Source organism: Gymnogyps californianus, chromosome 10 (genome assembly GCF_018139145.2).
Source record: "Gymnogyps californianus isolate 813 chromosome 10, ASM1813914v2, whole genome shotgun sequence".
NCBI classification, from domain to species: Eukaryota; Metazoa; Chordata; class Aves; order Accipitriformes; family Cathartidae; genus Gymnogyps; species Gymnogyps californianus.
In genome coordinates, this window is record NC_059480.1 from 3,112,770 (window position 1) to 3,140,409 (window position 27,640).

The 27,640-nt window shown below is 42.1% G+C and overlaps 1 protein-coding gene across 2 annotated transcripts in view; it reads left to right on the forward strand.

Annotated features, from left to right (window-relative positions):
- DGKD (diacylglycerol kinase delta) overlaps window positions 1–27,640 on the forward strand; it is a 60,069-nt gene that overhangs the window by 10,819 nt on the left and 21,610 nt on the right. For both annotated transcript variants that reach the window (XM_050902250.1, XM_050902251.1), the window contains exons 2-9: window positions 6,831–6,941; window positions 7,639–7,719; window positions 21,872–21,976; window positions 22,822–22,954; window positions 23,836–23,942; window positions 24,496–24,621; window positions 25,716–25,818; window positions 26,343–26,505. In XM_050902250.1, the coding sequence (XP_050758207.1) occupies window positions 6,831–6,941; window positions 7,639–7,719; window positions 21,872–21,976; window positions 22,822–22,954; window positions 23,836–23,942; window positions 24,496–24,621; window positions 25,716–25,818; window positions 26,343–26,505 (929 nt within the window). The remainder of the gene's footprint in view (window positions 1–6,830; window positions 6,942–7,638; window positions 7,720–21,871; window positions 21,977–22,821; window positions 22,955–23,835; window positions 23,943–24,495; window positions 24,622–25,715; window positions 25,819–26,342; window positions 26,506–27,640) is intronic.

Genomic DNA, 27,640 nt, shown 5'->3' on the forward strand with positions numbered 1-27,640 from the left:
AGCTAACCAGAGTATTGATCTATTTTAAGTACTTTGCTTGGAGCTCTCTAACTAGGCTCATTTTACCAGGGAGCTGCGTGATGATATGCTGGTATGTTGTATTTCCTTTCCCATATACGTGCAACCTTTCTGCGTGCTTTCAAATTTGTTTTTCTTTGTTAATTTGTTCACTTTAGGTCTATGAGTGCTTGTCCCTTTTAGAAGAGAATCATTCACAATAGTAGCAGCTGAACATGGTATTGAAAAGCAGCTGGTTCAAAGACCTGTTCTTTGTTTACTGGCTGCAGCATTAACTAATAAAGAATGAAGTGTTTGAGCATTTGTTTATCTGTGCCAAGGCAGATTCTAACTCAAGCCGTTTCAGTATTTTATTTGATACAAACTCCTGTTTTTCACTGCTGATCCGGAGAATAAGCTTGCATTTCCTGTTTAGGGACATCTCAGCTACGCTATCGATGGATCGCTGCACGCTGCTCTGAATTCTGCTTGTCCTAGTAGTTGCAGAGAGGCTGTACTGAGAGCTGTCGGCCGAGCTCGCCCCTAGTCTCTCACTGGCTATGCAGAGTCCAGCTAATTCAGCAGAGCTGGAGGTTAGAAAAGAGGGAGGATTGGGAGGATGGTCGTTAGGGGAGATTTTGCAGGCTTTCCCATGTGGTTATTTAGAGGTCTGTGCTGTAACCTGACATGAGTGCTTCCCAGTTTATAAAGCATAGGTTAATAAAAGAAAATGGTATTAAACAATGTACACTAAAAGCCTAGACAGTACCCCCTTCATCAGTGGAGAGCTTGGCTTCTGTTACTGGATCGTTGACTCACAGCCCTAGATTCTATTTTGACATTTGATTCCTGCAGCTGACCTCTGATTTTCTTTTCTTTTTCTCCTCTTCTGGAGTCCTTTTGTTGCAGTGAGTTCACATAATGTCTTGTCCTTTTGATACCAGTAGAAGAACTCTTAATACAATTTTCACTTTTGCAGGAGCCAGGTGCATTCAATGTAGAATTCCCAAACGGGACTACACAACCTGTAAATTTCTTGTGCTCCCCTATAGATCTGTACAGCTCTCTGTGTGTCCCATACTTAGAATTGCTTTACTGATCCAGATTTCCCCCCTCCAAGCTTCCTGGAGTTAATTTCCAGGGTGTGACCACTGTCTGGTGGAAGGATGTTGCTCTCGGATTAGCTTGTTAACCCCTAGCCTTTTGACCTTTCATGTCTTATTCTATGGGGTTGGTTAGATTTATTCCTTTAGTTTCTTTGTTGGATTTACTGTATTTCATTTAATTTCTAAATAATTATTAGTTCCATATTTATGACCACAAAGAGCTTTTATGGAACCAGCTGCTAAAACTGTTTTACCCACAACAAGGTACAGGACTCCAGATTTGTACCTGCCCTAGCGTGGCACGACTATCTTGCCGTGTTTAAGTGACTGCAGATCTACTCCCATCTTTTTTGCCACAGCTTACCCAAAGTCAGTGACTAGATGAGGTTGCTTGGTCCCTGGGGATCAGCTGCCTGTAAAATTCCTTAGTAAGCATATATAAAGATAGCCTGTCAGTTTTGCATATGCTTTTTCATTTTCTTTTCTCCTTCTCTGTGCATTTGGTGCTTTCTTTAGTCAGTTATTTGTTGTTTGGCATCAGCACGCTGCTCAAAGTTTTATAGTACGTACAAATAAAAACAGTCTGTGCCCTGAAGTTTTTACATTCTGAAGACACATGGAAAACAGAGAAATCCAGATGCTGAGGACTTTGGTATTTGGGATTCTTTAGTTGCTGTTTAGATAGTTTTGAATAATTTTGCTTGTACCTGGTACACAGTTCTTTTTCTGCACTGGACAGAAATATCAGTGAAGCAAAATTCTTGTTTCAGATAGGCTGCACTGAATAACTGCCCCTAAGAATATGTCATGATCTCAGCTGTAAAATAGGTTGCATTGTTCTTCCTCTGTCTATATCGAACACAGTTTGGAGCCTCCCTGTGCCAAAGGACACTTGCCAGCCTGACAGCTGGGTATGGTTGATAGTTGCCTTCAGCCTGGCTACTAGGGTCTTGTTTTCCAGATTAGGAAATTAGTTACATCAAGGGCCCTACTTCCAAATGGGGCAAGAGGCTTACGCTTCAGGAAAGGATGGGCTACTCCTGTGTTTCACATAGTGAGCAGTACTACGTGCAGGAGAACAAGGGATGCAGTCTGAAAGTAGCTGAAATCTGACGTGATCGTTCTTAACTTTTTACTAGAATCATTCGCATTATCAGTATAGAAAGCATTTCATCTGTGTAGGCTGGCTCTCTGATCTCCTGATGTGGGTTACTGGATACAGAGACACCTCAGACAAGTAATGCTGCAAAAAATACGACCGTGTCTTGCTGGTTTTGCAAATGACTACTGTTAATCGTTTGGCTCCTTGTTCTTACGAGGTGGGACTGTGTGAAGGGGAAGCAGCAAAGCACAAGGCTCTCCCTTTTCTCAGTCCTTAATTTAAGTCCTCTAAGTTGTTTGAAACCATTCCCATTGAGGTCAGTGGCAAACCTTTTCTTTCATCAGTTCAGGATTAGGCCTAAACCCTGCACGCGTTTTGACAGGAGAAATCGGAGAACGTATTATTTCTCTTCCTAAATGTCAAATTTTAAAAGGGGATGAGTTGGGGGGAGGGTTGTGTATTGCTCACCGTGAACTGAATTTTTTCCTGCAGGAAGTCGCTTTTCTTCAAGGCCAAGGATGAATAGCGAAATGCTAGAAATTTCTTAGGCCCTGCCTTTCAGCTGTCTAATCGTGTTCTTTGCAGAGACACTTAAGACTCTCTGCTATGTGCAGTGTTGCTTTAAATTGTCAGTTTGTTCAGTAACCTTTTTTACACTATCTTGTAATATGATAAAAGGGGGTCACTGTTGAAACTAGTAGCACATCGTTTTAGGCTTGATCCAAGAAGATACTTCATTTTTCTGCAGTGTTGTCTGCCCATGGAGTGCCATGCCACAGCACACCACGCTGGAGAGAAGCTCAGCTGGATAGAAAGCAGTCTGGATAGTTCCATCACAAACAATTTTTGTATTTATCCTTGATAGGATGCACGTAATCAAACCTTATGATATTTCAGGGCAGTTGCTTTTCCCGTAGGATCCAATATATGACACTAAAAATAGATTTAACTCTCTTTTTTTGTTATGGGAGAAGTAATTTCACTTTTGTCTTGATGAATTACATGCCTAGTAATCTGATCAGAGTAGATCTTCAATTAAAAAAGCTACAGAGAGGCTGGCGAGAAGAAATAACTGTTCAGCTCCCCCCTTTTATTTCATTTGATGTCACTTTGCTGTCAGGCCCTTTTCCCAGTTAATTTTCTTCAGCTGCATTCCTCTGCAAGTAGCAAGTCCTTTGGCTGTAAAATTAAAATAGAGGAGGAGAAAGGCAGCGATGTCTGAATCATTTTATAAAGACATCTTGATCTTATCTCCAGCCCTTTCCGCCCAAACCCACCAAACTCTTTACTGAGCTGTGTGCCTATAAATAGAACAGCCGCTCTCGTGCAGAGATGGGCAGCTCTGAACCAGAGGCTTGTTTTCTCTGAGCAGTGCGTGCATGCGAGAGCTCGCTTCTCACTGGCCTTTCATGTCTGAGTTATGTAGCTGTGAGGTTTTCTATAGATAGAGGCTGGCAAATGACATAAACTGCTACTTAGGGAGGGGCAAGGTGACCTCTGGGATTGTTGCCTTTTGGTTAAAAAAAAAAAAGAGGGTTCTGTTTAAAAGAGGAATGGAGGAATGCACGTCTTGTGCAGAGGTGAGTGAGCCCTGCCGAGGTGAGGGGAGCCGCCTGATGTGCGGCACTTGGGAGCCGAGCGTGGCAGGCGGGAGCTGAGGGAAAGCAGAGGCATTGTTTTGCTGTGAGTTACTGTTCTGGTGGGCTGGGCAAGAGTTTGAGCGGCCAGAGTGCTGCTGACTGAGCCTGGGGAATGCGGGGCTCTGGCTGGCCCCAGTTTAAGCAAATCTGTGAATAAGCATAGCGACAGAGCAACAGAGCTCTGAAATCTCCTCTTGCAAGTTGCTATTTTTTGATAAGACTCCTGGCTGACTTGATATCTTTGGGCTTTGCATCCTGGGAGTCTTCCCCAGGATTTTTAATTCATCTCTGACTTCGGTTCAGGGGTTTGCAGAGTTCAGTAGCTACTTTCTCTGTCTCATTTTTTAATTATATGTGGTTTTGTCCAAGGAATGCAAAAGATCACTCCGTGTTTCTGTCTTAATCTGGAAAATCTCTTGCCACTCTCCCATTTTCTTCCCTGTAGAAAGTGAACTGCAGAAATGTGTGATTTCTTTAGCATGGTAATTTAGATGCTGTTGCTTACATTTCTCTTTGATACTCAGGTGCTGGAGGTTAAAGTAACTCATCAGATAGACATGTGTGTGTATATATATATTCTAGTAGGACTCCACAGAGTTGGGCAGTGCTGTTTGTTCCACTTGGCAGATGGGAGATGGAGACACGCAGAGTGAAAATTGCTTTATTGGGATTGTGTAAAAAAACGTGTGGCAGAGTAGGAGCCTGAATGCACCTTTCCCAGTTCCAGATGAGTTCCTGCAGCTCTGGCCTCGCCTGCAGGGTTGTTTCAGCAAGGGATGCTGTTGGGTCAGTCTTAGAACTCCATTTTCTCTTATACTGAAGCTTCAGATTAAGATCATGGCTGAGTTTCACATATTTTGCGTAGCACCAGCTCTAAGTTAGTTTAACATCTTGTTTCTGGGTATCACTATAGTGTGTTTGACTTCTGGACCCTAAAGCTGCTCCCAGATGCCTTATGGCTTCTTAGAGTGTATTCCTACTGCTGTGTCCCCGCTGTGACTTGTGGAGAACGGATGCCAAGATGTCTTTCAGCGACCGCTTCAGAGTTGTGGGGAGCTGATGTGGGAGACAGCCATTTTTTGATACGAGCTTAGTGTTCGATTGTGCGTTTTCATTATCTTCTTTTCATTCTGCTGGAAATACCGTGGAGTTTGGCGATTCCTGGTTGAACCAGGCACACTAAATTGGTATTTGCCTGAGCACTGACAGGTATTTCTGCCAGTGTGCAGGTGGCTTTGTGAAACAGAACACTGGGAAACGGTGAGGTTTGGGGTTCGCTACCCTCGGAGTCGGCTGGGTCCCAGGCTTCAAGGTAGATGATGTTTCTTTCGGAGGAGGTAGGGGAGCTCTCACCCTTTTCTCTTTCCCAGTGCAGTGGAGGAAGGTGGCTCCTGTGGCCAGCAGCTCTCTTTCAGATCTGGGGGTATGCAGGAGCCCACTCTTACCCAGCTGATTTGTGAGCAGAGGCATCGCTGGGGTGGTCCAGGCCCTATGATCTCTCAGGCCAGTTTGAGGATGGCTCAGTCTACCAAGAGAGAAGCATGTATTGTCAGACGGATGTTTCTTCTTATAGTCAGCATTTTTTTCCAAGTGCTTTTTGAGGAAACTTTGAGCTTGGCAAGGGCCAGTGTGTGTGGAAAGTATTAAAATCTGCAGCTGTTTCAGAAAGGAAAGACCCACATTAGAAATATATATAGCATTTTAAAAGCAAGTTTAGTGCCCTGGAAAGGATTTCTAAACCGAACTAAACCCTGTGGATCAGTAAGAGTATTTATTTTGTGCTCTGTAGTAGCCTGGCAGTGTACGTTCAACACTGTGTTCATGAATTAATTGATACTCATCAGTGACCTGACTCTTGTTACAAACCTGACTTACACTGAGACCTCTGGTATGTTAAAGCTGTGTCTTTTTCCTGGCATCAAGATACAGAATAACCTGTCTTACAAGATTGTGGGACCATTTGTTTCCTGTGTTTTAACTGTGTATTTATCGCATTGGGCTCTCTCAGCAAGAAGTGGGTTCCTGGGGGCTGTTTCTTGGGGAGAGAAGTAGGTTTCCCATGGTACTGTGGCATGACATAGCACCGTTTGCAGTTCCTAGGCAATACCTGCAATCAGTAATTTGCAGCTGAATCCTCAGCTCTGACTTTTCTGCCTTTTGTCTTTCTAAACTGCAGTTTTTGAGATTATTTTCATGTAGCTGTTGGTATTAAAAATCTGTCCTCAGTGAAGGAATCAAATGTATTTGACGAAGTGGGTTAAATACATACCCCTATGTATGCATAGTATGTGAGTGAGCATATGGGACTGTGTATGCTGGTATGTCAATCTAGTTATAAAGCAGTTAAAGAAAAAAAAAAAGGCAGTGTGCGTAGACAGTTTTGGCACTCCAGCCCTGGGAAATGGCAGCTAGCCAGAGAGTACTGAGGCAGGGCCAAGACTATCTGAAGAATACCAAATGCTGAACTTGGATATAGCTCCTTCTTTGCTCTACTTTCACCCTGTGGGCCTGCAGCTTGCCAGCTCTGTGCCAGGTAGATGCTGATAATTTCACAAGGCAGAACTGGAGATAGGGACAGATACACTGCGGTGTGTATGTGCTTGTAATCAAATGTCAATTAAATGAAAAGCGGTTACCCACGACTGAAATCTGACCTCAGTGAGTTTAACTGGTATGCTCCCCAAGTCATTTTTAGACTTCGAAATGCTCATTCAGTCATAAGTTATTTGTCTTTTTTGGTATCGTGATAGCACTGGAGACAAGGATAAAACCACACCCCAGTGTGGATTATGGATTGTGATGGTTTAATCTTGTTAAGTTTGCTCGCTTACGTTGAATGAATTTGTTAAGCACTTCCAGCAGAGGGCACTAAGGTTATTGATCTCAAACTCCAGTCTTTTTTGGTACGAGTATGTAGTGGGAGAGCATGAAAGATGCCTGTAAGTAAAACGTATGCTTCACCCCTCTCCCTTCCTTGTTTTGTAGACTATCATAAAAGAGGGGATGCTGATGAAACAGACCAGCTCCTTCCAGCGCTGGAAGAGACGATATTTTAAGCTGCGAGGACGAACGCTCTACTATGCAAAAACTGCTAAGGTAAGGTCTTGACAATACATTTGAATCCAAGGGAAGAAAGTCAGTGGTGGAGCTTTGGAGGCAGATGGGTGTCTGTGAGAAGGCAGCCCTCAGCAGAGAAAAGAGCACGTGCTCTGTAAGCACCTCTCTTCAGGTTTTGTAGCTACTAGAAGATCCCTATGTTTTGCCTCACACTTGGAAATCCTTGTTTTTTAAGTAAAGCATCATGTGGACCTGTGATACTGATTTTTCTACATTTTTTAATCCCTTGGTGCATTTTAGTAGGGAGTGGGCTCTGAATCAATAGAAGCTGGAAAAGAAGAGAGAAAATATGGATGAAAAGAGGAGATGGAAGAGACAAACAAGGCTAGAATTTATCAAATCAGAGCTGCTATGCATCTGGTTTAGTACATTGATAGTCAACTAGATATAAATCTGTCTCCTTTCACAAGAACAAAGCCTAAATTTTTTTTTTTTAAATAATCCCTTAATAAAAATAAAGTCATTGTGTTCACTGACTGAAGACAGACAAGTGCGAGCCCCAGTGTATGGAACTAGACTTCCGAGTCCTTCATGTTGTTGGTGCTGGGCCTTTCCTTCAGGTCACAAAAGGCTGTGGTGGAGTGTGCTAGGCACACATACAGGGATGTCCCTTTGGGTCTGCTGCTTATACATTGCATTCAATGATTCATTGGGGGTTTGAATTTTTTCTTTCCAGTCCATTATTTTTGATGAGGTGGATCTGACAGATGCCAGTGTGGCAGAATCCAGCACTAAGAATGTCAACAACAGCTTCACGGTAGGATTTTTTGCATTATTTTCCATTCTTCTTGCATCTTTCCCCCACATCCCTTCTCTTTTGCAGAGTTTAAAAACATCTGAACGATCTTCACAGCCTCTTTCACTAAAAAAAAAAAAAACCGAAAAACCATAAACTTATTTTTCCTTACAACTTCATAACTCATCTCCATGCACATGGGAAATACCTTCGGTTACTATGTATAGTGCTAAAACTTTGCATTCAGGGATTATCTTACCTATAAGCTAGGAGGGTTTGATAGAATCAAACAGTGGGACAGAAAAATTTGTTCTGCTGAGAGGGAGTTAGGGGTGATGTTGATGTTTATGCTGGAGATCTTGCTAAAGGAATTTAGTTTTCCCTTCAGGCCTTAAAATATGTAAACTTCTTTCTCTGACTTTGTATGTGGCTGTATGTGTGTTTATATATGCACACTATATATAGTGGCAAAGCAAAAGGAGGAACAAGAAGAAGTCGCACAGAAATAACTGTGGAATTGGTTTAGGATACTTGTTGGGTGTGGAATATGTGCTAAATATTTGCAATCTGGAAATGTGGTGGTGTCATTGCTTCATTTTCTCCAGGCTTAGTAACTGGGAGAAAAAATTGTATTCTGAGGTGCAGGTATTCCGCAAGCTCCGTTTTAGGGGAAACGCCTGGTGTGCAGAAAAAAGCCATTAACAGCAGCCGTGCAGGGTGAGTGTCAAGCAGCAGTGTGAGCTTTGAAGCTGGCTAACAGCAATAACCTCCATGCAGCCTCTGAAGGGCTCAAAAGGGAGGAGAAGAGGGTGTGGAGAAAGGAGGCAGTGTGGGTCTAAGGGAAATGAAGGGCGGAGCAATCCAGGTCAAGGGAGGAAGCTGATCCTGTAGGATGGTGACCTGCAGGTCGTGACCAAGACTGAACAGTGTGCCTTGCGCTGCAGCAGTAGTGACCCACTGCTTTAAACATCTAGCAAAGAATGTTTCTGTTATGTAGCTGTAGCTTTTTGCTTTGCAGTACCTGTGCAAAGCAGCTACGGTGCCCACCCTATATCCAGACGAAACCCCAACACTTTCTTGAAGTTTGAAAACACTTTCTGCATCCATAATTGAACAAGTAGGAGGCACATCTGGGTCTGATAGTAAATATTGGTATCAGGTGCCAGTGTGTGTGCACAGAGAGAAGGATTCTGCAGTGATTTCTGTAAGGGATACATTTTCAAGAATGTGAAGTTATTTACCTGTTGTTAAAGCATTTTTTTCTTGGGTCTTGCTTCAGTTTTCCCATATGTAAATAAAGATGGATTTTTCAGGTAAGCAAATATACTGTTACTATTTTGCTTATTATTATAGTTGGGAGAGATCTAATCTCCATCAGGGACACTATGTGTAGGGACAGGAGGAAATAGTGTGTTTGCTCTCTCAGATTGCCCCATCTGAGTCCAACAATGAAGTTACTTCCATGACTATGGCATCAGGCTCTGCCAGTCTCTGCCTTCCCTAGGGGGTAAAAAGTATAGGATTACTTTGACACTAAAGTAGCAGATACAGTTTGCACTGTCTCCAGCTGATCTCTGTATCATGGGGCTCAGGTGAACGTCAAGAAAAACATCTCTCCTCTTAATTTCTATCTACTCTTTCTATCATGGCTTACATAGGGGTTTGACTGTGGTTTACCATAAGCTGTAAAAATACTTAGAAAATCAGAATGTTGCCTGGTCTTGCTGCTGTTTGGTCTGCCACATCACTGCCGTCAGTGCTTTGGATTCCTTGCAGCCTTGCAATTTTCTCTTGGTTTTCTTTGAGAGCACTCTGTTTCCCCCGTGTATCTCCACAGGTCAGTCCCCTTCTAAAATTCAGAGTTCTTTGATGCATTTTTTTTCCTGTTTCAGATCAATGGGACTCACTATTGAGTTTTTATCCTAAACGGAAAACATCCAACATTTGGTGTTGTATAGCAGAGACAGTTATTCTGGAGTTTTAGATGTTCTGGTTTTCTTTTTGTTTCTGTGTTTTCTGCAGTGGAGACTGGTAGTTTTGGATTTACGAAAGAGTGGTTTCTTTCTGAGGAAACTCGTCCTCCGTCTAGGCATCTGTACTGCTTAATGTATAGATTCTGCAGGTCAGGTGGCATGAATGCAACAAGGCCTTAGGGAGGATCTGCTGTGGTACACACTCAATGATAACCATGTCCTGGTACTTCAGACCCATTTATTTCAAAGAGAGTGGTGAACTTCTAGCCTGGATTCTTGCCATCGGTGTGTGCCTACATTTGTACTCCTTATGAAATAGAGATCAGCAGCATTGGATGGGTGAGGTCAAAGTCTGACCCTGACTTCTGAGCAGAGCTTTCCCAGCCGTACCCTCAAAACCTCTTGTGATTTCTGAAAAGCAAATGATTTGGGATCACACTGGGCACATTGGGTCTTCCCCGTGAGACTCCAGCTGTTTCCATTAACACTTTTTTCTTGGACAGTGCAATTTCGCAGTAACTTGATTTGTTGATGTGCCCATCTAATGCATTAGCCTGCAGTTGCTTTAGGAGCATTAAAACAAAATACGTGATGAGGATGAGTTCCATACTTCAAACCTGGCATAGTTTTTTCTCTAGATCATGGCAGGAAGCCTGGGTTTTGGAGATACTTCTCTCAAAATGACTGCTTTACCTGTGTCATGGACCTGAACCATCCAGCATGCCCATTCTACCCTGCAAAGCCCGTAAGGTTTGGAGGGGCACCGATTGCTCTATTATCTGTTGCTCAGGCCAACACGTTGCCACCACAGTTATCCCCTCAGGAGTCTTTGAAAGGACTTTGGGTCATCTCCTTAGGCCCATTTTTGTAAATGTTTGTGTGGTGAACAAATTCTTATTCCTCAGGTTGGTGTGTTGGCTGAAGATCTGCTCTTTTCTAGAAGGTGCCAACTAAATTAAGCCTGCTGCCTTCAATGCAATTGGCACAGCTGATGGAGTGAGTCCTTATCAGTTCATTGACCCTTTCCTGCCTTGTGCAGGATTTGTATAAAGCTGAAGAGGAAAAAAAAAATCTAAAATACGTGTTCTTTAAATACTAGTAAAAAACACCTGTCGTCAACAGGAGAGGGTCTAGGAAGGACATCAGATCTTTCCAGGTACATATTTTGTGTTACGATATGATTCTCACATGGTGTTTTTGTAAATGTTTTCCAGTTATTGCTAGCGTGTGGTGGTGTGGACTTTCACTCTCATTCACATAACATGAATTACAACATTCACTTCCCATCCCATCTTATTCAAAGCTTTGAGATCCCATAGGAGAAAGCTCCTCTCTGTGGAGAGAGATGTGTGTAGTTTGATTTCTTCTTTCTGACGCTTTAGTGGAAGTGAAGCTTGGTCAGAGCATGTTGTTGAGCGTCAGGAGCCATGCTGTTGACCCCTCCTCCGTAGTTAAAGGCTCTTCACTGGAAGAGGCGGAGCTTGAACTCCTGAGCTCCTGTAAACCCTTTTCTGTTGGGAAGTACCTCAGCTCAGCCGCAGACAGGAAACAGCATATTATTACAGTCAGCGCCGGCCTCCCCACTTCAGTGCCGTCAGAAGGAAACTTATCCCAGCTCCTCCTTAAGCAGACAGCTAATCAGCTTGTGGCAAGTGGAACATAGCTCAGAAAGACTGACCACAGAGGAGACTAATCCTATTAATTGCATGTCAAGCAATCTGTTTAGGTTTTTTTCTGAGGAAGTAGGCTGCTCTGGACACTAGTTTAGAGGAAGATTGAACGTGAAAGGTAAGAGGAGGAGTCCGAGTTTTCTGGACTGAGCTTTGAGAAACATGGCACCTGTGCTAGCATAACAGATCATCAGGAGCTCAGGTTCTTTGGAATAAGTTTGCTACAAGCTCTTACTGTTCAGGTGTTCTCTCCTGTGTGGATTTATGTAGATAAGTTCTCCAGAATCGGGGTAAAGGGAAATGTGCATGCGGTGCTGTTGGAAATGCTGCACCCATCAGTTAAGAAATACTGTTTATTAACTGATGATTCACTCTGACCAATGTCAGAGGAGAGAGGAAGTATTGAGATTAGAGTAATACCTCTCTTTAAGAGCACTTGCATGACTGGAGGCAACAATGGTTGTGGTAGGTTGAGGAACAGGGAATTGCTGGTCCTCCTGAATGAGAGCATGCTGTCATCTCTGAGAAGCAGTACGGACATCATTCTCTTGCTGTACAGAAGCCTGAGGTGTGCTACAATTTTTTGTTATTACAACCTTGTTACTTAGTACTGACTTTATTCAGTAGCAAAGATGCCAGTTTCTGTCGTGTGAAGTTCTATGTGACTGTCTGATCTCCTTCAGACTGTGTATTTTTCCTGTATTGTCCCAGGGCTTGTTGACGCTGTGGAGAAATAGCATGAATCTTCACATTGGGGTAATTAACCTTTCCTAAAAAAAACAGGACAGTGCTTGAACTTTAACAAAAGATAAAAGTGCTGAGGGTGCTTCCTGATGGGGAGAGTATGATGTTGATGTCTGCAAATTCATTTCACGATGAAGTGAAAGTGCATTTGCCTCTTCTGTGATTTTGTGTCAAGTTGAATTATTTGTATTAGTGCTTTTAAGTGAAAATATATCCTTTTTAGCAGAGAACACAGTAAAGTCTTCTCTGAAGAGTTTGGTTTTAAAAGAGTGAATAGAGCTGCTGAAGCTACATGTTGGGCAGAAAGTTTGCTGCTTGTGTCTAGCACAGGAGCTGTGTGCCTGTAAGGCACGGTTGAAACAAGAGGAACCCAGATCAGAGGTTATTTGTGCTGGTTTGAAATACAGGCTTTGAGAAAGAGCATGTGACTTTTTTTTTATCAGGAGAAAGAATATAAGAACTTTTGTTACAAGTTGTTTGCAGCAAGTCAGGCTTGGACTTCGAGCTTGGGCTGATAGAGATCAGGGAAATCTGCGTGGTTTGACACTTGCACAGATTCCCCAACCTGCCCCATGTGGCCTCAGCCCTTCGAAAAAGATGGGCTTGAACGTATGCTGCAGGGAGTCACTGGGCTTCCTAGCGAGGGAGGGGATCTTCCTCCCCTGCTTCCTCAGCACGAGGCTGAGGCACCCAGAGGGAAGACATCAGCTCTCAGAAGTGGGCAAAAAGACTTACTAATCTGGGAACATAGTTACACAGGGGAGTCACCAAGTGTCCTGGTTCCTCACCTTGCTCCTTTGTACATGGTCATGGATTGCCTTGTTAAGGTTTGAGAAGGGAAAAATTAGAAAAGAGGGACTCGTGAAAGGGATGGTTCTTCCATCCTCCTTTTTTAAACTCTCTTCTCTAAACTGGACGAAATTAGAGTGCACATTGGAAAATCAGGCTTTGCTGGAGGTTGTTGTCTCTTCCACACCCATGTGTGTACACGTTCAGGAATTGTACGCTATCTGCTAGTGCTCTTACTCTGTTTATATTGGCAGCTGTCAGAATTTCCTTTATAAGCAAGTGAAAATATGAGTAGAGCCATGAATTGCCATGTCCAGAATCACTCTGCTGTTTTTCCCCCCTCCCTCATTAAGTGCAGTTCAGTCCCTATTTCCTGTCAGAACCGCTGCAGTTTCAAAATACTTTGCTATTTTAGTAGTTTGTAATCCAGACTTCAGTGCAGTTTTTTTTCTGCTTGAGAAAAGGCCCTTTGGTAAACTGGCCATTCTGAGTCACTGTTAGTCAGTGAAAATAGTCATATAAAATCCTTTCCTGTCAAGGATTTTTAGGACTCTTAATCCAGCCTCCTGCAGGAGCTGTTCATTAGTCTGCTTGCACAAAAGAAGGAAAAATCTGGAGAAAAACCACCGAAGAGAGGATGAACATGGAAGAAGAGTTAGAGAGTCTGGAAGAAGTTGCTGTGGGTGGAGAGATCTGGCTATTGCTACTGTACATTACAGAATGACCCTGAAATATGCTAGGATTTTTTGAGAAAGATGAAGCTACTGTAAGAGAAAGAGGTCAGACTGAGCTTTATGAAGGTTACTGTAAGACAGGATAGATAGAGAGCTGGAAAGTGAAGGTGACTGTTTTGTGAAGAGCTTTTGTTTCCCTAGAGGGAAGTTTACTGCTTTGAAATTAGTGTCTGTTATTGCCCTTGTGCCTGAACACTAGGAGCTTTTGTTTGATAATCTCTTTGCTCTTTGTAACCTTTGTGCCGTGTTGGTGTTTTATCTACCTTCCTGAGCAAGACTGCAGATTCCAGCGTCTTCTCCCCCTTCCAGGTGAGGACACAAAGGCAGAACAACCTGTGGTAAACAGGAGGTCATTTGAGAACATGATGGGTTTAGTTTTACATGGGAGTTGCTCTAGAATGTGCATTCTTTTTATGCACATCTTTACTCTGGTCATTTTGACAGGCAGGGAGAGGCTTGCTAATACTATTTGCAGAAATGAGGTCTCCCTACTTGTGGTGCTTGTGACGGTTTCACTGTTGCGGTGCGTGAAACAGGACTTGTCTTTGCCTGGTGACCCAGTGTGGAAAGCTACTGGGTTCATCAAGCTGTTGAAAGCTATTCATTTCCTTTTGTACTAGCTACCAGCCTCTTTTCAACACAGCTGAGGTTAGGGGGCTGTGAGGAGCTGTTACTAACAATAAACTGTCAGTAACAGGTCATTTTCCTACCGTGGACAAGGTCTTTTATTGCTCAATCCTGTGATTTATTAGCTGCTAGCCTTGATGTGTATGAGCCCACTGAGACAGCAGCCCTACCCCTGGGGAACATTGACCTGCCCCTCTGTTCTTCATGGTTTTGCTTCTGTTTGAGTGAGTAGGAAGGCTTCTCTGAAATATCCTTTACCTTCCCAAATGTGCTGCCCTTTCTGAACAGCGTAGTTCTGCTGGGGAACTCTTTTCCTGGCAGGACTGCATCCTTTGGAAAAGAGATGAAGAAGGGATGCGTGTGTGCATCTGCTGCATGAAGTGGAGGGGTGGGTGGATAACGGAGCTGTGCTGAGATGCTCTGGCACTTGGCATGGCAGCCCTGTCGGTTCGCATTTGGTGCCGCTCCATCCATGTAGATCTCTAGTGATTAATATGCACAAATTACCAGGATTGTCTGCATTTCTTACCTGCTAACAGAGGCAAAGAACTTCTTGCATACTCTAGGTTTTGACATCTGTTAAGTGGTTGCAAAACTCCTAAAATTCAGTCCTTGTCTGTGCTGCTCTCACCAGTTGCCAAGAACAGGAATGTGCCTTGTTTAGGAACAGAGTTTCCAGAAGCATGTAGGAATGTGACCCTGGTATGGGAGATGATAATTTTCCCAGGGAACGCTCTGCCTGGTCTGCTTTCCCGCTGCAGCATCGGGGAAGATAGGGACTGGGAGAAGGCACAGATGGAGGGTCAGCATGAGTTGAACTTGATCTGTGGGCACAGCGTAGCGGCAGTAAGTGCCAATGGCAGTGCTCAGAGAAGATGCGCTTGTAATGTGCAACCGCCTGGCAGAAGTGGTACGTATTGTAAGATGAATGAACTTAATAATGTAAAAATGGTCCTAAAGAGACCACGCCATGTGCTGTACCTATTTTTCTATGGAAATGAGCTGTTCTGGATTTTACAGATTGAAAAATAAGGTAAAACAGCCACGTGGAAGTTGGGGATAAAATACCCGGTATAGTGCAAACAGAGGTTTGGGTACTTAGGGCTTTGAGGAAAATCTTGTTATTGCTATTTAAAAAAAAAGAAAAGGCAGAATTTGGCACAACTATAAGAACATTAACAACTTGTTTTATTTGGTGGAAATGAGAGTTTCCATAGGTGGAAGATGGTCATTTTAGCAGGAAATAAAGATCTTGCACTATAAAAATAAATACAAAACTGGTGCATTCCTGCAGTGTCATATGAAAAGCTTCTTTTTTCTTTCCACTTCAGGATAGCATCCAGGTTTTGAGGAAAGAGAATCGGTGCAATTCTAGAGAGCTCTAACTGACCTCTGCAGTGAGTTAACGGGACTGAATTTTTTTGCAAAACTGGGTGAAAGCTGAATTGCAAATCAGAAGAGGGATGTTGTCTGTGGACGAAGGCAAGCCTCGGTCTGCCATGAGTCTAAGCATTGATACTCATATTATTTCTCTCTTCCAAACTATACAGACCTACTAAAATCATGCTGACTTGCTGTCTAAGGCTTTGGTGGCCTGATGCTCAGCTCCAGATTGTTTCAGAAGCTGTTGTCAATGAGACAGGCTTTTAAGATTTTAAGAGTAAAGGACTGAAACTCATACTTTCATTTTACTTTCTTCTCCCTTTTTCACAGTCTTCTTTTTAACCTTGTGTATTTGCTGAGGAGTAGCATTGCTTAATCCACACTTAGTCCATTTTGCCCTCTGTGAGTTCAGCAATGGCGTTTGAAAGTTATAGTGACTTTGCTGGTTTGTGAATCTTACTGATGAACACAGGCGAGGTGTTTTAACGTATACCAATGTTCACTTAACTACCACTGTTGCTGGAACAGGAGCTGAAGTGGATAAAATGGCTGGGTCCTCATTATAATCTCACCCAGTTTTCCTTCCTGAGTTTTTGGGTTCATGGGATACAAGAGCTTACTCCAATATACAAAAGCAGACGTAGCAGTTAGCTACAGATGGTGGACATTTTCCCTGCCTTTGCCATATGTGATCAAGCTGAAGTTTTTGCCTGCACCAGCACTGTTTTTGCAGCTTTTTTTTTTTTTTTCTAGTTGCAGTTCCTAGGTCTTTTGAGCTCCAGAAATTCCTGTTGTCCCTGTACCCAGGTCATCAACTGTTTGGAGTAATCCAGGATCTCTTTGGGGGATTTATGGCTAGCACCTTTGAACATAAGACTATATTTCAACAGGATGTGAGTAAAAGGAAGCAGTCAGTATGAGCAGGTGTTCTCATACACCCGCTTTTGGCCATTCTGAGAAATGTATCACACCAGAAAAACTATATTTAGCAAAGTTGTATGTCCCCCCCACCCTGTCTCCCCCCGCAGCATTTCTTCAGCCAGCTCCGTGATTGGGCCAGTGTGACCTTAACTTGTTTTGCCTTCTTTTGTGGTCAGTGAGCTCATCAGATCTACTCTGATAACAAACAGTCCCAATGCATGTTTGGCCAGACTGTCACTTTTTTGCTGCGAAGTTTCTGGGCAGCCAGAAAATGCTGAAAGAGGAAGTGAGCAGCGATGATAAAGTTGTCTTTGATGGCAGCAAGACCAGAGAATGAAGTTTATGCTCCGGCTGTTGGGTGGAGGAAGGTTGCTCGGTACAGCAAAACACCAAAGGGTGAAGTATAGCAGATTTCTATTTAAAATTTGGTCTAATATAAGGAGTCTTTTTTGGACTGCCTTTCTAATCCAATTATTCACAGCTGTTCATTGGGGGAGGACATCCAGGGACATCCAGTCCATTTTTAGAATGTGAAATGAGAAATTTTCTTTGGTTGGCTCTGTTGTTTGCCAGCTGGCCTGATTTGAAATGTCAGTAAACTGGTGTTAGTTTTGGACAGAGGAGTGTGGGTCAACATGAGGGGTGGGGGTTAACAGCTGGTAAGAGGGCATGTGCTGTGTGAGGAAGAGACAGAGGCGATGAAGCTAAATTTTGGCGAAGTGTCAGGGGAGCATCGGTATTTGCACAAGACAGCCAATGAAGGCATGGCTTTTTTTTCAGATTTAGGTTTTTTTTAGATTTAGAGTGAGCAAGCTTGAAAATTGAGAGTTTCTCTAATAGACTTGAGATGGCTCATCTGCATAGAGGGCACACAACTGTCTGCAAAGGGGTGACCTGGTGGGTAGTTGATTGTCACGATAATTCCCGCAAAAAATATTTCTAGGATTTCGTATGCAGTGAGGAGTTTGTAAATTAAGCTGTGTCCCGATTTGAAATGTCTTTAAGCCTTCCTGCCATTCTCATCTGTCCTTATGGCTCTTCAGGATTGATTAGAGGGATTGGCAGCTTTTTTTCCCCCATGACTGTTGCTGAGCTCTTTTGCCGGTCAATGTTAGGTCTCAATAAAGTCACCATGTGGTGAGCTCTAGGCACATGGGTATCTGGGCATCCAGTTCCTACTAATGAGTGAAATCTGAAGAACCACACCCAAAAGTTCAGTAGCATTTAGGATCAAAAAAATGTGTTAGTTTTTAATATTCCCTTTTTAGGAAGAACAAGCACTTTTAATTTACGTAATTGCTCATATCTAGATAAAATTCTGAGCTGTTTCAGGGTAGGAACACTCAGAGTTCTGCCAATCCCCAAACAGGCCAGAAATGTGTGAGATTATAAATAAATCTTAAAACTTTTTATTGTGGTTTTTCTAACTCCTAGCAAGGCAGCCCCCATCCTAACTCAAAAGCAATCAGATCGTTGTTTTTGTGCTCTCCGTTTATATGAGAGCAAGAGGTCACTGGATAACATTACTGCTTTGTAAATTTAGAACAAATAAAAGGAAATGCTACTTCACCTAGTGCGTCGTCATCCTGTGGAATATACTGTTCCAGGATGTTAGTCAAAAGCTGTAGCCGGAACATAAAAAATAGCTGGACCATGCTCGTTTCTAGCCACGTTTGCCAACAGGGATAACCAAGCCTTGTGTTCCAGAGCATCGGCTCATTGGCTCTCATCGGCTGTAGCTGAGAGCAAATACCCTGGACTCCCTGACTGGAAAAGGACAGCTTTTCAGGGGGAAGATTGCTGTAGCTTCTTTTGGAGATGACAAGAATAAATTTTTTTTTTTTTTTGGTGTGAGACGTTAGATTGATCATTAGTCTCATCTAGACAGCGCAGTGGAAATTACTGGCTCAAGTAGAAGGAGGTAAAAGTGGTAGGATGAGTGTTTTTCTTTCCTTGTGAGTGAGAGCATGTTTCTGTTAATAGTTCTGCCCTTACTCAGGACCAGTGTAGTGGCATGCCTGTTGCACATCAGCCTGCACAGGTAAGAGGCCAGCGGCTGCCTGCAGTGCAGGGAAAGCAGGAGTGTCTTATGCTCACAAGGATCCTGATGTTGGCTGTTGTGTGTGTGAGGCTGTATGAAAGGTGAGAACTGTTGAACCACTCTGCAAAGAAAGCGTCCTTGTTAACATGTTTCTGGATTCCTAATTATCTTCATTAAAATGTTTAACCGTAATGCTACTGCATGTTAATCAGAAAAACAGGTTTGTATGTTTTTTTAATTTCCCCAAGGAATTGTTACACTGATTACATTAAAATCTTATCTGTCCTTCACAGTGAAGCCTGAATTGTCCCGATTTGTCCTGCTTAGAATAGGAGTGAGGTTTGAGAATGTGTTCTTTTATTTCCCATCTCTGATGATACCACTAAATCCCAATGTAAATGTTGCTTTAGAACTGACTAATGGGGAATGCTTTTCATAAATTTATCTTGCACAAAGTTACATTTTATTTGCAGTTTTGTAGTTACACAATAGACCCTTTAATTCTATGACTTTGTCTGGGTGATTCAAATATGAAAATATTCTTAATCTCTTTATTTGTCCTCTTGTCCTGTAAACTTTAACTTTGTTCTTTGAACAGAGGATTGTCCAACACTGAATGTGGGGATTTTTAAGATGAAGCAGTAGGTGACTTAAGAAGGAATTAGTGGTTTTCTATATTGGACAGTCTCTACAGTGATCCAGGAAGTCAGTAGCCTCAGAAATTAATTCTTATCAAAGGAGTGTCTGCATTTCTGTATTTTATGCCAATATTTTACATTTCATGTCTTCAAGGTGATTTAAAAATGATACTATGTACTTTGCATTTGCCTTTTTTTTTCTTTCCCCCAAAAAAGAGAGAAAAATAGGAAAAGGGACAGCACTGAATAGGAGTGTTCTGAAATCAGATTGTGATGATAATAAATTAATTTTACAAACTGTTTTAAATTATTTTTCCTCACTGCCCAAGAGCATGCCAGTGGCTTGTAGAAGGAACTGGCAGTTTCTTATAAAAACTTGCTAGTTTTAAAGCGATGAAAGGTCCTTGGATGCTTCGTCCTAGGATGTTTGGGCTTTGCATAGGGTACTGTTGTACATACGCAATTATAGATGTTCTTGGCTTTGCTGCCAGAAAAAAGTGGGGCCCTGAGCTGTCTGAACAAATTATTTGAACTTGGTTTTACTTCCAGGGAAAAAGCTGCTTCCTCTTAGCAGGACTTAGAGATGCTGCTCATTCTTCGCTAACTTCACGTTGATTTTTGCGGTAGTGTTTCATGCTCCGTAAAAGGCTTCTCTAGGGTAGCCATTCTTACATAGCAGAGTTTTTGATGGAAATACAGTTAACCGCCCACTTTTCTACTTTCCCAAGGAAAAAGAAAGATTCCTGTGATTACCTTCTTCGGGAATAAATTTTATCAGAGCTGGAATTGTTTAAAGGAGAAGTCAGGGAAGAGGGAAGGAGTTCTTCAAAGTTTTATTTTTAGAAAATTGTAAATATTTATTTCTGTTTGCTTATAATTGATACAGATCAGGCCATTTTGATCCAAGATAGACTGTTCCTTGCCAAAACTGTGTTTCTCATATGAATGGCCAGTCCTTGCTTTAAAAAGGTATTTAGCTCCATTCATTGCCTACTTAATGTGTTTGTAGCACCCTTTTTTAGGTATTGGTAATGCCTTTGGGTAAAGTTAGTGTTATTGCAGGTGAATGCTGCAATCTATCCTATGAAAAGAAGTATATTTTGAAAATTGAAGAGCTTAATATAAAGTAGAAATTCACAAGTCTATCTTTTTTGTTGATATTACATACACATTTCTTAGTGGATGCTCTGAGGCACTTCAACATCAACTGAAAGTTTGATGTTCAACTTCAGAGGTTTTTATTTTTAATCTGTTTTATGAATGATAATGAGAGAAGTGAGAAACAGACTGGGAAATGGTAATTAACGGGGGTCATGTATTGGGGTGGTGTGTGTGGGGTTTTTAGTGTTCATTAACAAAAGTTTGGTTGCATGCTTGCAAGAGCCACACAGGCCTCGCCAACCTGACACAATCCCAGTTTGTTTTAATCCATTCTTTCAGATGTTAGGGTACAATTTGCTGGAAAAGCAGATGATGTAGACAGTTTTTTTCATGTACAAAAAGCAGAGGAGCGCAGGAGAGTCTGGGCTGCTGGAAGTTTTGAGAGTTGACATAAAAGGGAGCCTTTTGATTTTCGTTAATGGTGCTCAACCTTAATGCAGCTTTTCTTAAATTCAGGTCTTGCAAACACTTCAATATTAGTCTAATTAAAGAAGTCAGATGGAAATCAGTACAGAGGTGTGCACAAAGAGACAGTGTTAGTGAGATAACTACAGTCTGGGGAAGAAAGACTTTTGTCTTAGGAAGAATAAATGTTGATTTATAGGCAAGTCTGGACCCCAGCTGAATGGGCAGCCCTGTGGACAGCAGACATGGTCCTCTGAAGAGTAAGGAGCTTTTATTTCTCTCTGCTGCCGCCATCTGACAAAAGGAGAGAGCATTGGTGGTAGGCTATCACAGAGACCTGTCTGCCTTCCTGGGCAGAGGGGAGCTTTGGCCACCCTGCATGTCTTCTACTGGTTTGTTAAAACACTGAGCTGTTGATTTAACACAGGGCAACTAATGCATGGGAATTAGCCCAGGGTAGAAACACACCAAGGACAGTATTTTTAGAGGAAGGCATACTCACCACAACCTCAAGCTGCTAGTGGAACATTGGTTGGAATATCTTTTATGTAATAAACGTAGAACAAGCCCTCAGGAAACATGAGGGTTCAAAATACAGTGATTTCTCTTCTAGGTTGCTTATTTGATTTCTCTTCTAGATTGCTTATTTTGATTTCTTCCCTGCTCCTCCCTTAGTATGATGTTATAGGGTATGTTATCTAATTCATTGATTGCTAGAAACTGGTATATTATACTGGTAACAAAAAGTTTTAATGTTGTTGCCAATTTAAAAAGTCATTAAGTACTTAAAAAACACTTATGCAAGGTCTGCATATGTAATATATTAACTCCTACTGCTCTGTGCTTGATTTGTGTTGTGCTTTTATTTGGGTATGAGAGATTTCTTTACTCAGTTCAATATTGGGAATGACAGCTAAAATCTCTGGTTCTGTACGTTTCTGAGGAATTAAGGTATGTTACGGTGGAAGAGAAAATACGTTGCCTCTGAAAATAGCTTCAATAGACTACACTAGTGATAACATGTTCTCTTGCTGTCTCTCGCTGACATGCCCAGAATACACACTATTAATTTTCTCTCACTCTTCAGATTATCACTCCATGTCGGAAGCTCATCCTTTGTGCTGATAACAGAAAAGAGATGGAAGATTGGATTGCAGCACTGAAGACTGTACAAAACCGTGAACATTTTGAGGTAATAGGAGAATGTGTTGCTTTGCACTCTGTGCCTCATCTCCTGAATAATGGCTTGTTTTGAGATGGGAGTGAGCTTCCAGTGAAGTTAATAGAAGTCGTTTTTATGACTATAAAGGGCATAGTGTTAGGCCTTCTGTAAAAACTATCCCAAATACACTGAAGTGATTCTCCAAAGAATGCTTGTGGCTTTGTATACTCTCCCTTGGTAACTTTGAGAGCGCTTTTCAGAGTATAAGTAGGTTATGAAACACAGTTCTCCTCCCATTGTCTTTTCACTCTTCAGTTGTCCTCCCTGTCCTAATTCACATCTTGCCTGCTTGGTATTCTGCCTACGTCAGTGCATCTGTTTGCTTTCGGGAGCTGTAGTTTGACCAGCACTGCCACCAAAAGAAGCTGTCTTGTGTTTTCCCCACTCTGATGCTTGTCTCCCTGTTGTCTTCTCCCCTACGCTGGCACAAGCATTCCTTTGCTATGCAATAAACGAGGTTGGGGAACTTGTCTTGCTGAAAACTTAATCCAGCAAAAAAATGGGGAAGGGAAGGATGAACTCTTCAGCAGATAAATTCTCTGGTTCATTTCCCTACACACGCTTGTAGTGAGACAAGGATGGGAGGTAGGACAGGAGCAGTTATGAAGGTGTGGCTGCTTCTTCAAGTAGTCTCTTCTGGCTTAAAGACCGTCTTGAGTTACAGCTAGTGTGTATAAACTGCATGTGGCCTACTCTTCCCTAGTAAAAGCATTCTGTTTCTGCCTTTCCTGACTGCTATGTGCAAGTCTTTGTTTTAAGGAAAAAAGTCTTGTTGCTCTACTTCAGCCTTTGCTGTAATACATTTATTTTATTAGTCTACCCAGTACAGCATGGACCATTTCTCAGGGATGCATAACTGGTACGCCTGCTCACATGCTCGGCCAACGTACTGCAATGTGTGTCGGGAGGCATTATCTGGAGTCACATCGCATGGGCTCTCATGTGAAGGTAGGCGTGCTCTCTTGTCTCCTGTTTTGCGAGTGCCATCTTCATAGCTCAATGCCATGTTCCAGAGATAATTTGAGAGGAATGTTTTAACAGTCTACAAAAAGATGTAGGAAAATGCTGCATTAATAAACTTGAGAGAACTACAGGGTGTTTATGAGACTGGAGGTCTTTTCTGGACCTGATGCTGAAATGCTTTGCTGCTGAATCCCTTTGGCTTCACAGAGAATTTTCCTGCAGAAGTCAAGACGAGGATCCTGGCATTTTGTACAAGGATAATAGGTGTGATGATGTTTTCATGTTGGTTTTAGTGTTGGACCTGATAGTAATACAGCTGATTATTTTTTTTTCTCATATACCCAAATACCACCATCCCTAATGAAAATCATGCTTCTGAAGTGAACAGGTATGTACTTCTGAGGTATCAGATAGACTATTCATAAGAATACTCCTGTTCATAAGAATAATCATATTTGTAAGAACATCCTTGTTAAGTGTTTGAATGCCAGGAGGTTGTTCTTTTTCAGCTTTGGCATAGCAGACACACCTGGCTGCGCACAGCTCATACTTCTAGCATGAATGAGGTTACACCCACACTGTGTAAAAGGATGCAGGAGTGTATGACTATGTAAATCATGTCAAATTTAACAAGGTGATAACTGAGCTTTGTACAAGCAACTGGCGAAAGTGACAAGGCAAGAATTAATAGCTAGCTCATCTTACTCAGTATGCTTAGAGCTGATAGTTTTGGCAGTGCTAACAAGGATGGTGTGTGCCCATGCTTTCTTCTGGAGCCAAATATGGTCATTTGGGAAAGCTTTCGCACAGACTGCCACATTACACGTTCTGAGGCAGGATTAATATATTCTTCTTTTCCTCTCTAGTGTGCAAGTTTAAAGCCCACAAGCGGTGTGCTGTGCGGGCAACCAATAATTGCAAGTGGACAACTCTGGCCTCTATCGGGAAGGATATCATTGAGGATGAAGATGGGGTAGGCGTTAGCCTTAATTCTTCTAGCCTTATCTTGATGTGGAAGCACTGGCATGTGCTCTACAGCTTTCTTCACTGTACAAGTAGCAGATTCTGCCTTTATGTGGTAGCGATGTGGGAAAGGCCTTTACTGTCAGAGCATGAGATTCTGTGTGAAAAGTCCAGCCAGGGTAGCGAGGACTCCTTAATAGGAAGAGACTCCTGCTGTGGACTGGGGGAGTTGAGGTTAAATAATTGGAGGCATGGGGGAACCTGGTTTGAGTTTTGGCAAAAGAAAGATAAATGAGTGGTTGGAACGGTACCTTAGCATATGGGATGTCTGATGCAAGTCAGTGTTTCTTGGGTAGCCAGGGGCGAGTCACCTGGTCTCTTTGTGCTTGAGCATGATGTAAAATGCCAAAAGAGATCCTCAGGTGTTTTCTAGAAATTGCCGTTGCTGTCCTTAAACAGTGCATATAAAGACTTGCCTCTCTGTATGTCTCATGGGCATCCTGCACCCTTGAGTTGCACTCTGGGAAGTCCATATAGCTTCTCTCCCTCTGTACCATTTGCAGATCTCAATGCCACATCAGTGGTTGGAAGGAAACCTGCCCGTGAGTGCCAAATGCACTGTGTGTGATAAAACCTGTGGCAGTGTCCTACGTTTGCAAGACTGGCGCTGCCTTTGGTGCAAAGCCATGGTGAGTTGAATAAAGATGATCATTTCAGTGAAAGGGTAGTCTTTGATCAACTCTTTGGTGTGTTCTTTTAATGACATTTACGTAAAATAAAATCTCTAACCATGCTGTCAGTATTTGCCCTGAAGGCCTTTATTGTTCTTTCTCTAGATGATAAACAGCTTGCAAGAGATAGAAATTTAAATTTGTGCTGAAAAGTATCATTGTGTTGCGTAAAAGTAAGACCTGGAATAAGTATCTGGCTTCTCTGCAAGCTCATTTTCTTTTGATAGTGAGCTTTCATAGAAGAATCTAATTACACTAGATATGAATCAGTGCTTCAGGCATGGGAGATGTTGGATTTTAAGGAGCCATTATTTGTCATTTCTACAAGTTGAAAAGGTACAACAAAAAAGGACGATAAAGAATACTAAGCTATTTTAATAATAGCAGTTTCCCTTCCCGTTGCAATAGGTTTCTCTTGCCTAACCACTGCAGTGATGCAGATCTTGCTATGTTTCCAGTTGTCTATAATATTAATAAGAGAAATATCACAAAATATATGTTTATAATGTGGGGAGTGGGGGCTCAAACCCCAAGCAAATGCTCTATCTTGCAGCCTTCGTGTACCAGAAATGACTGAAGTGCCCTCCTCTACTTTATATTTCCTTTTTTGGGTGGCTTTGTTAATCCCTTCTTCTCTTACCTCTTAAGTCCCTCATGTCTTCCTGCTTTGTTTTTTGCTTTCTTGTTTTCTTGAATTCCCAGATTTTTCTTTTGTTGCTACTTCTGATCTCTCAACAGAGGCTAGGATTTTGAAAGCAGAATGCCTGAAGGCTCCTAAAGCCACAGAATCTGTTATCTGGTCCTCTCAGCACTCAAAGCACTAGTCTCATAATGTCAAATGGCAGAAAAAGTACATGCTAATGGAGAGAGCAAATTGGTAGAAGACTGATTAGATCATTCTTAAAATAATTTTGTCGATTGACATTTCCTTGGATTTGCCCCCTCTTCCTTTCTTACTCTTCCTTTACAACTTCTTGTTGGGTGGCTTTATGAGTTATACCACGGTGTCCAAAAAGGTCTGAACGATTTTTTTTATTTGGTGGTGTTTTCAGGTACACACAGCATGTAAAGAGTTGTTGCCAAACAAGTGCCCTCTTGGGCTGTGCAAAGTATCTGTCATTCCTCCTACTGCTCTTAACAGCATTGATTCAGATGGTAAGTATCGCTAGTAAGCAGTGCCTTCTTTCTCTTCCTCTCAGTCACAGTCCCTTCAGCTAACATTATTAATGCCAGACTCTGTCAACTGAAAATTCTGCTTTTGGTGTTGCTGAAATTCCAAACTGGAAGACATTGTCGAAGTACGGCAGTGAACTGTTTGCTTTGCTTTTGCATTCAGTTTATTACCCTGTAACGTCAGTATTTGCTGAGCTGCAGCTGTTAAAATTTATTGAGAATAACTATATTGCAGAAGCAGTTTGGGAAGGTTGGGGAAGCTGAAAATTTTGGCATACTGCTAGGAGATAAGTGTGACATTTGGCAGCACGAGGTGTGGTTCGTGCTGGATTCAGGGCTGTGCACGTTTGGCGTTTACCCAGCTAGTGCCATAAGCACAAGGAAAGTATTAGCTGCTTCATAGCTGTGCTGGAGTGTGGGGTGTTGTTTTTTTTCTCGCTCCATCTCCATGGGAAGCTTCACATCTATTGGCTTGTCCTCCCTCTCCCTTCCCTTTTCCCTGACAGGTTTCTGGAAAGCTACTTGTCCCCCTTCTTGCACAAGCCCTTTGTTGGTCTTTGTCAACTCAAAAAGTGGAGACAACCAAGGCGTAAAATTTCTACGAAGATTCAAACAGCTACTGAATCCAGCCCAGGTCTTTGACCTCATGAATGGAGGACCTCACCTTGGGTAAGCAGATATTGTATGGAAGCACACATTCCTTGTAAATACCAGAAAAGTATGAGTGACTTATTTGATTATAAGCTCATCCTCAACTATAACAAGGAACCTATTCCTCAGAGAAGACTGAACACATAGGAAGTTTGGAGGGGTTTTCCCATCTCTGTGTTTAATGTTATTGATTAGCTAAAACCAAAAATGTTGTTGAAAAAGGTTATTATTTCCATTCATCAGTAACAGCAGGACAGCTTGAGGGGTTTTGGGGGAATTCCAGAAACACTCCCCTGGAAGAAGACCAAGCATGGAAAGCTTGAATCCAGAAGAAAACTTGTCAGCGAAGAGACTTGTAACAGGCATTCTGATGTACTGTTAAGGAGAATTAACTTCAGTTAAATTGGATGAACAGTCAAATGTCATAGATAGCAAATGAATATTGTCAAAATGAGATTTATCCGGAAATAACTTACCTGGGAAGTATGTGAAACTTCCATCCCTTAAAGATTTTATGGTGATATTGGGAAAACATCTCTTATGAGTGCTTTTGGTAAAGTTGGTTCTGCCCTGGGATCTAGATGACAGGCTTGTTTACCAGATTACACTAGAATATCTATGGATGAAAAAAAAAAGTGAGCGCTGTGGAATAAATTCCTTTAGTGTGTTTCTGCAACTCTATTTAAAAAAAGTTTGATCTCTAGTTTGCCTCCTTCCAAATGTTTCTCTGTGGCATCATATTTGAGTAACTTTTGTTATGAATGGGTGCTTCTTATAATAAAAGCCAACACAAGGTGAATTTCCTTCATATTTTTCTAAATGTGACTCAAAGTCCATCACTAAGACCTGTAGATGCTGGGTGCTAAATATGGGAGTGTCCACTCCTGGATGAGTGACCATTAGGTTCTGCTCTCCTGAGAGCTATTGTGGTTTCTTGCCATAGTGCATTGCAAAACACTAGCCTTTAAAACTGCAGCATGCTGTCCAGGGGATGTGTTTGGCTGATAAATAATTTACAGAAAACTTTTAAAATTAAATATTTTTCTTCTTCCCCTCCCCAGCTGGACTGACCGTAGAGAGGAAATTTGCTTTTAAGCAGGAGAGAAGAGAAGGGAGGGAGTCAATTATTTTCTCAAGCTGTGGTGCATGCTTC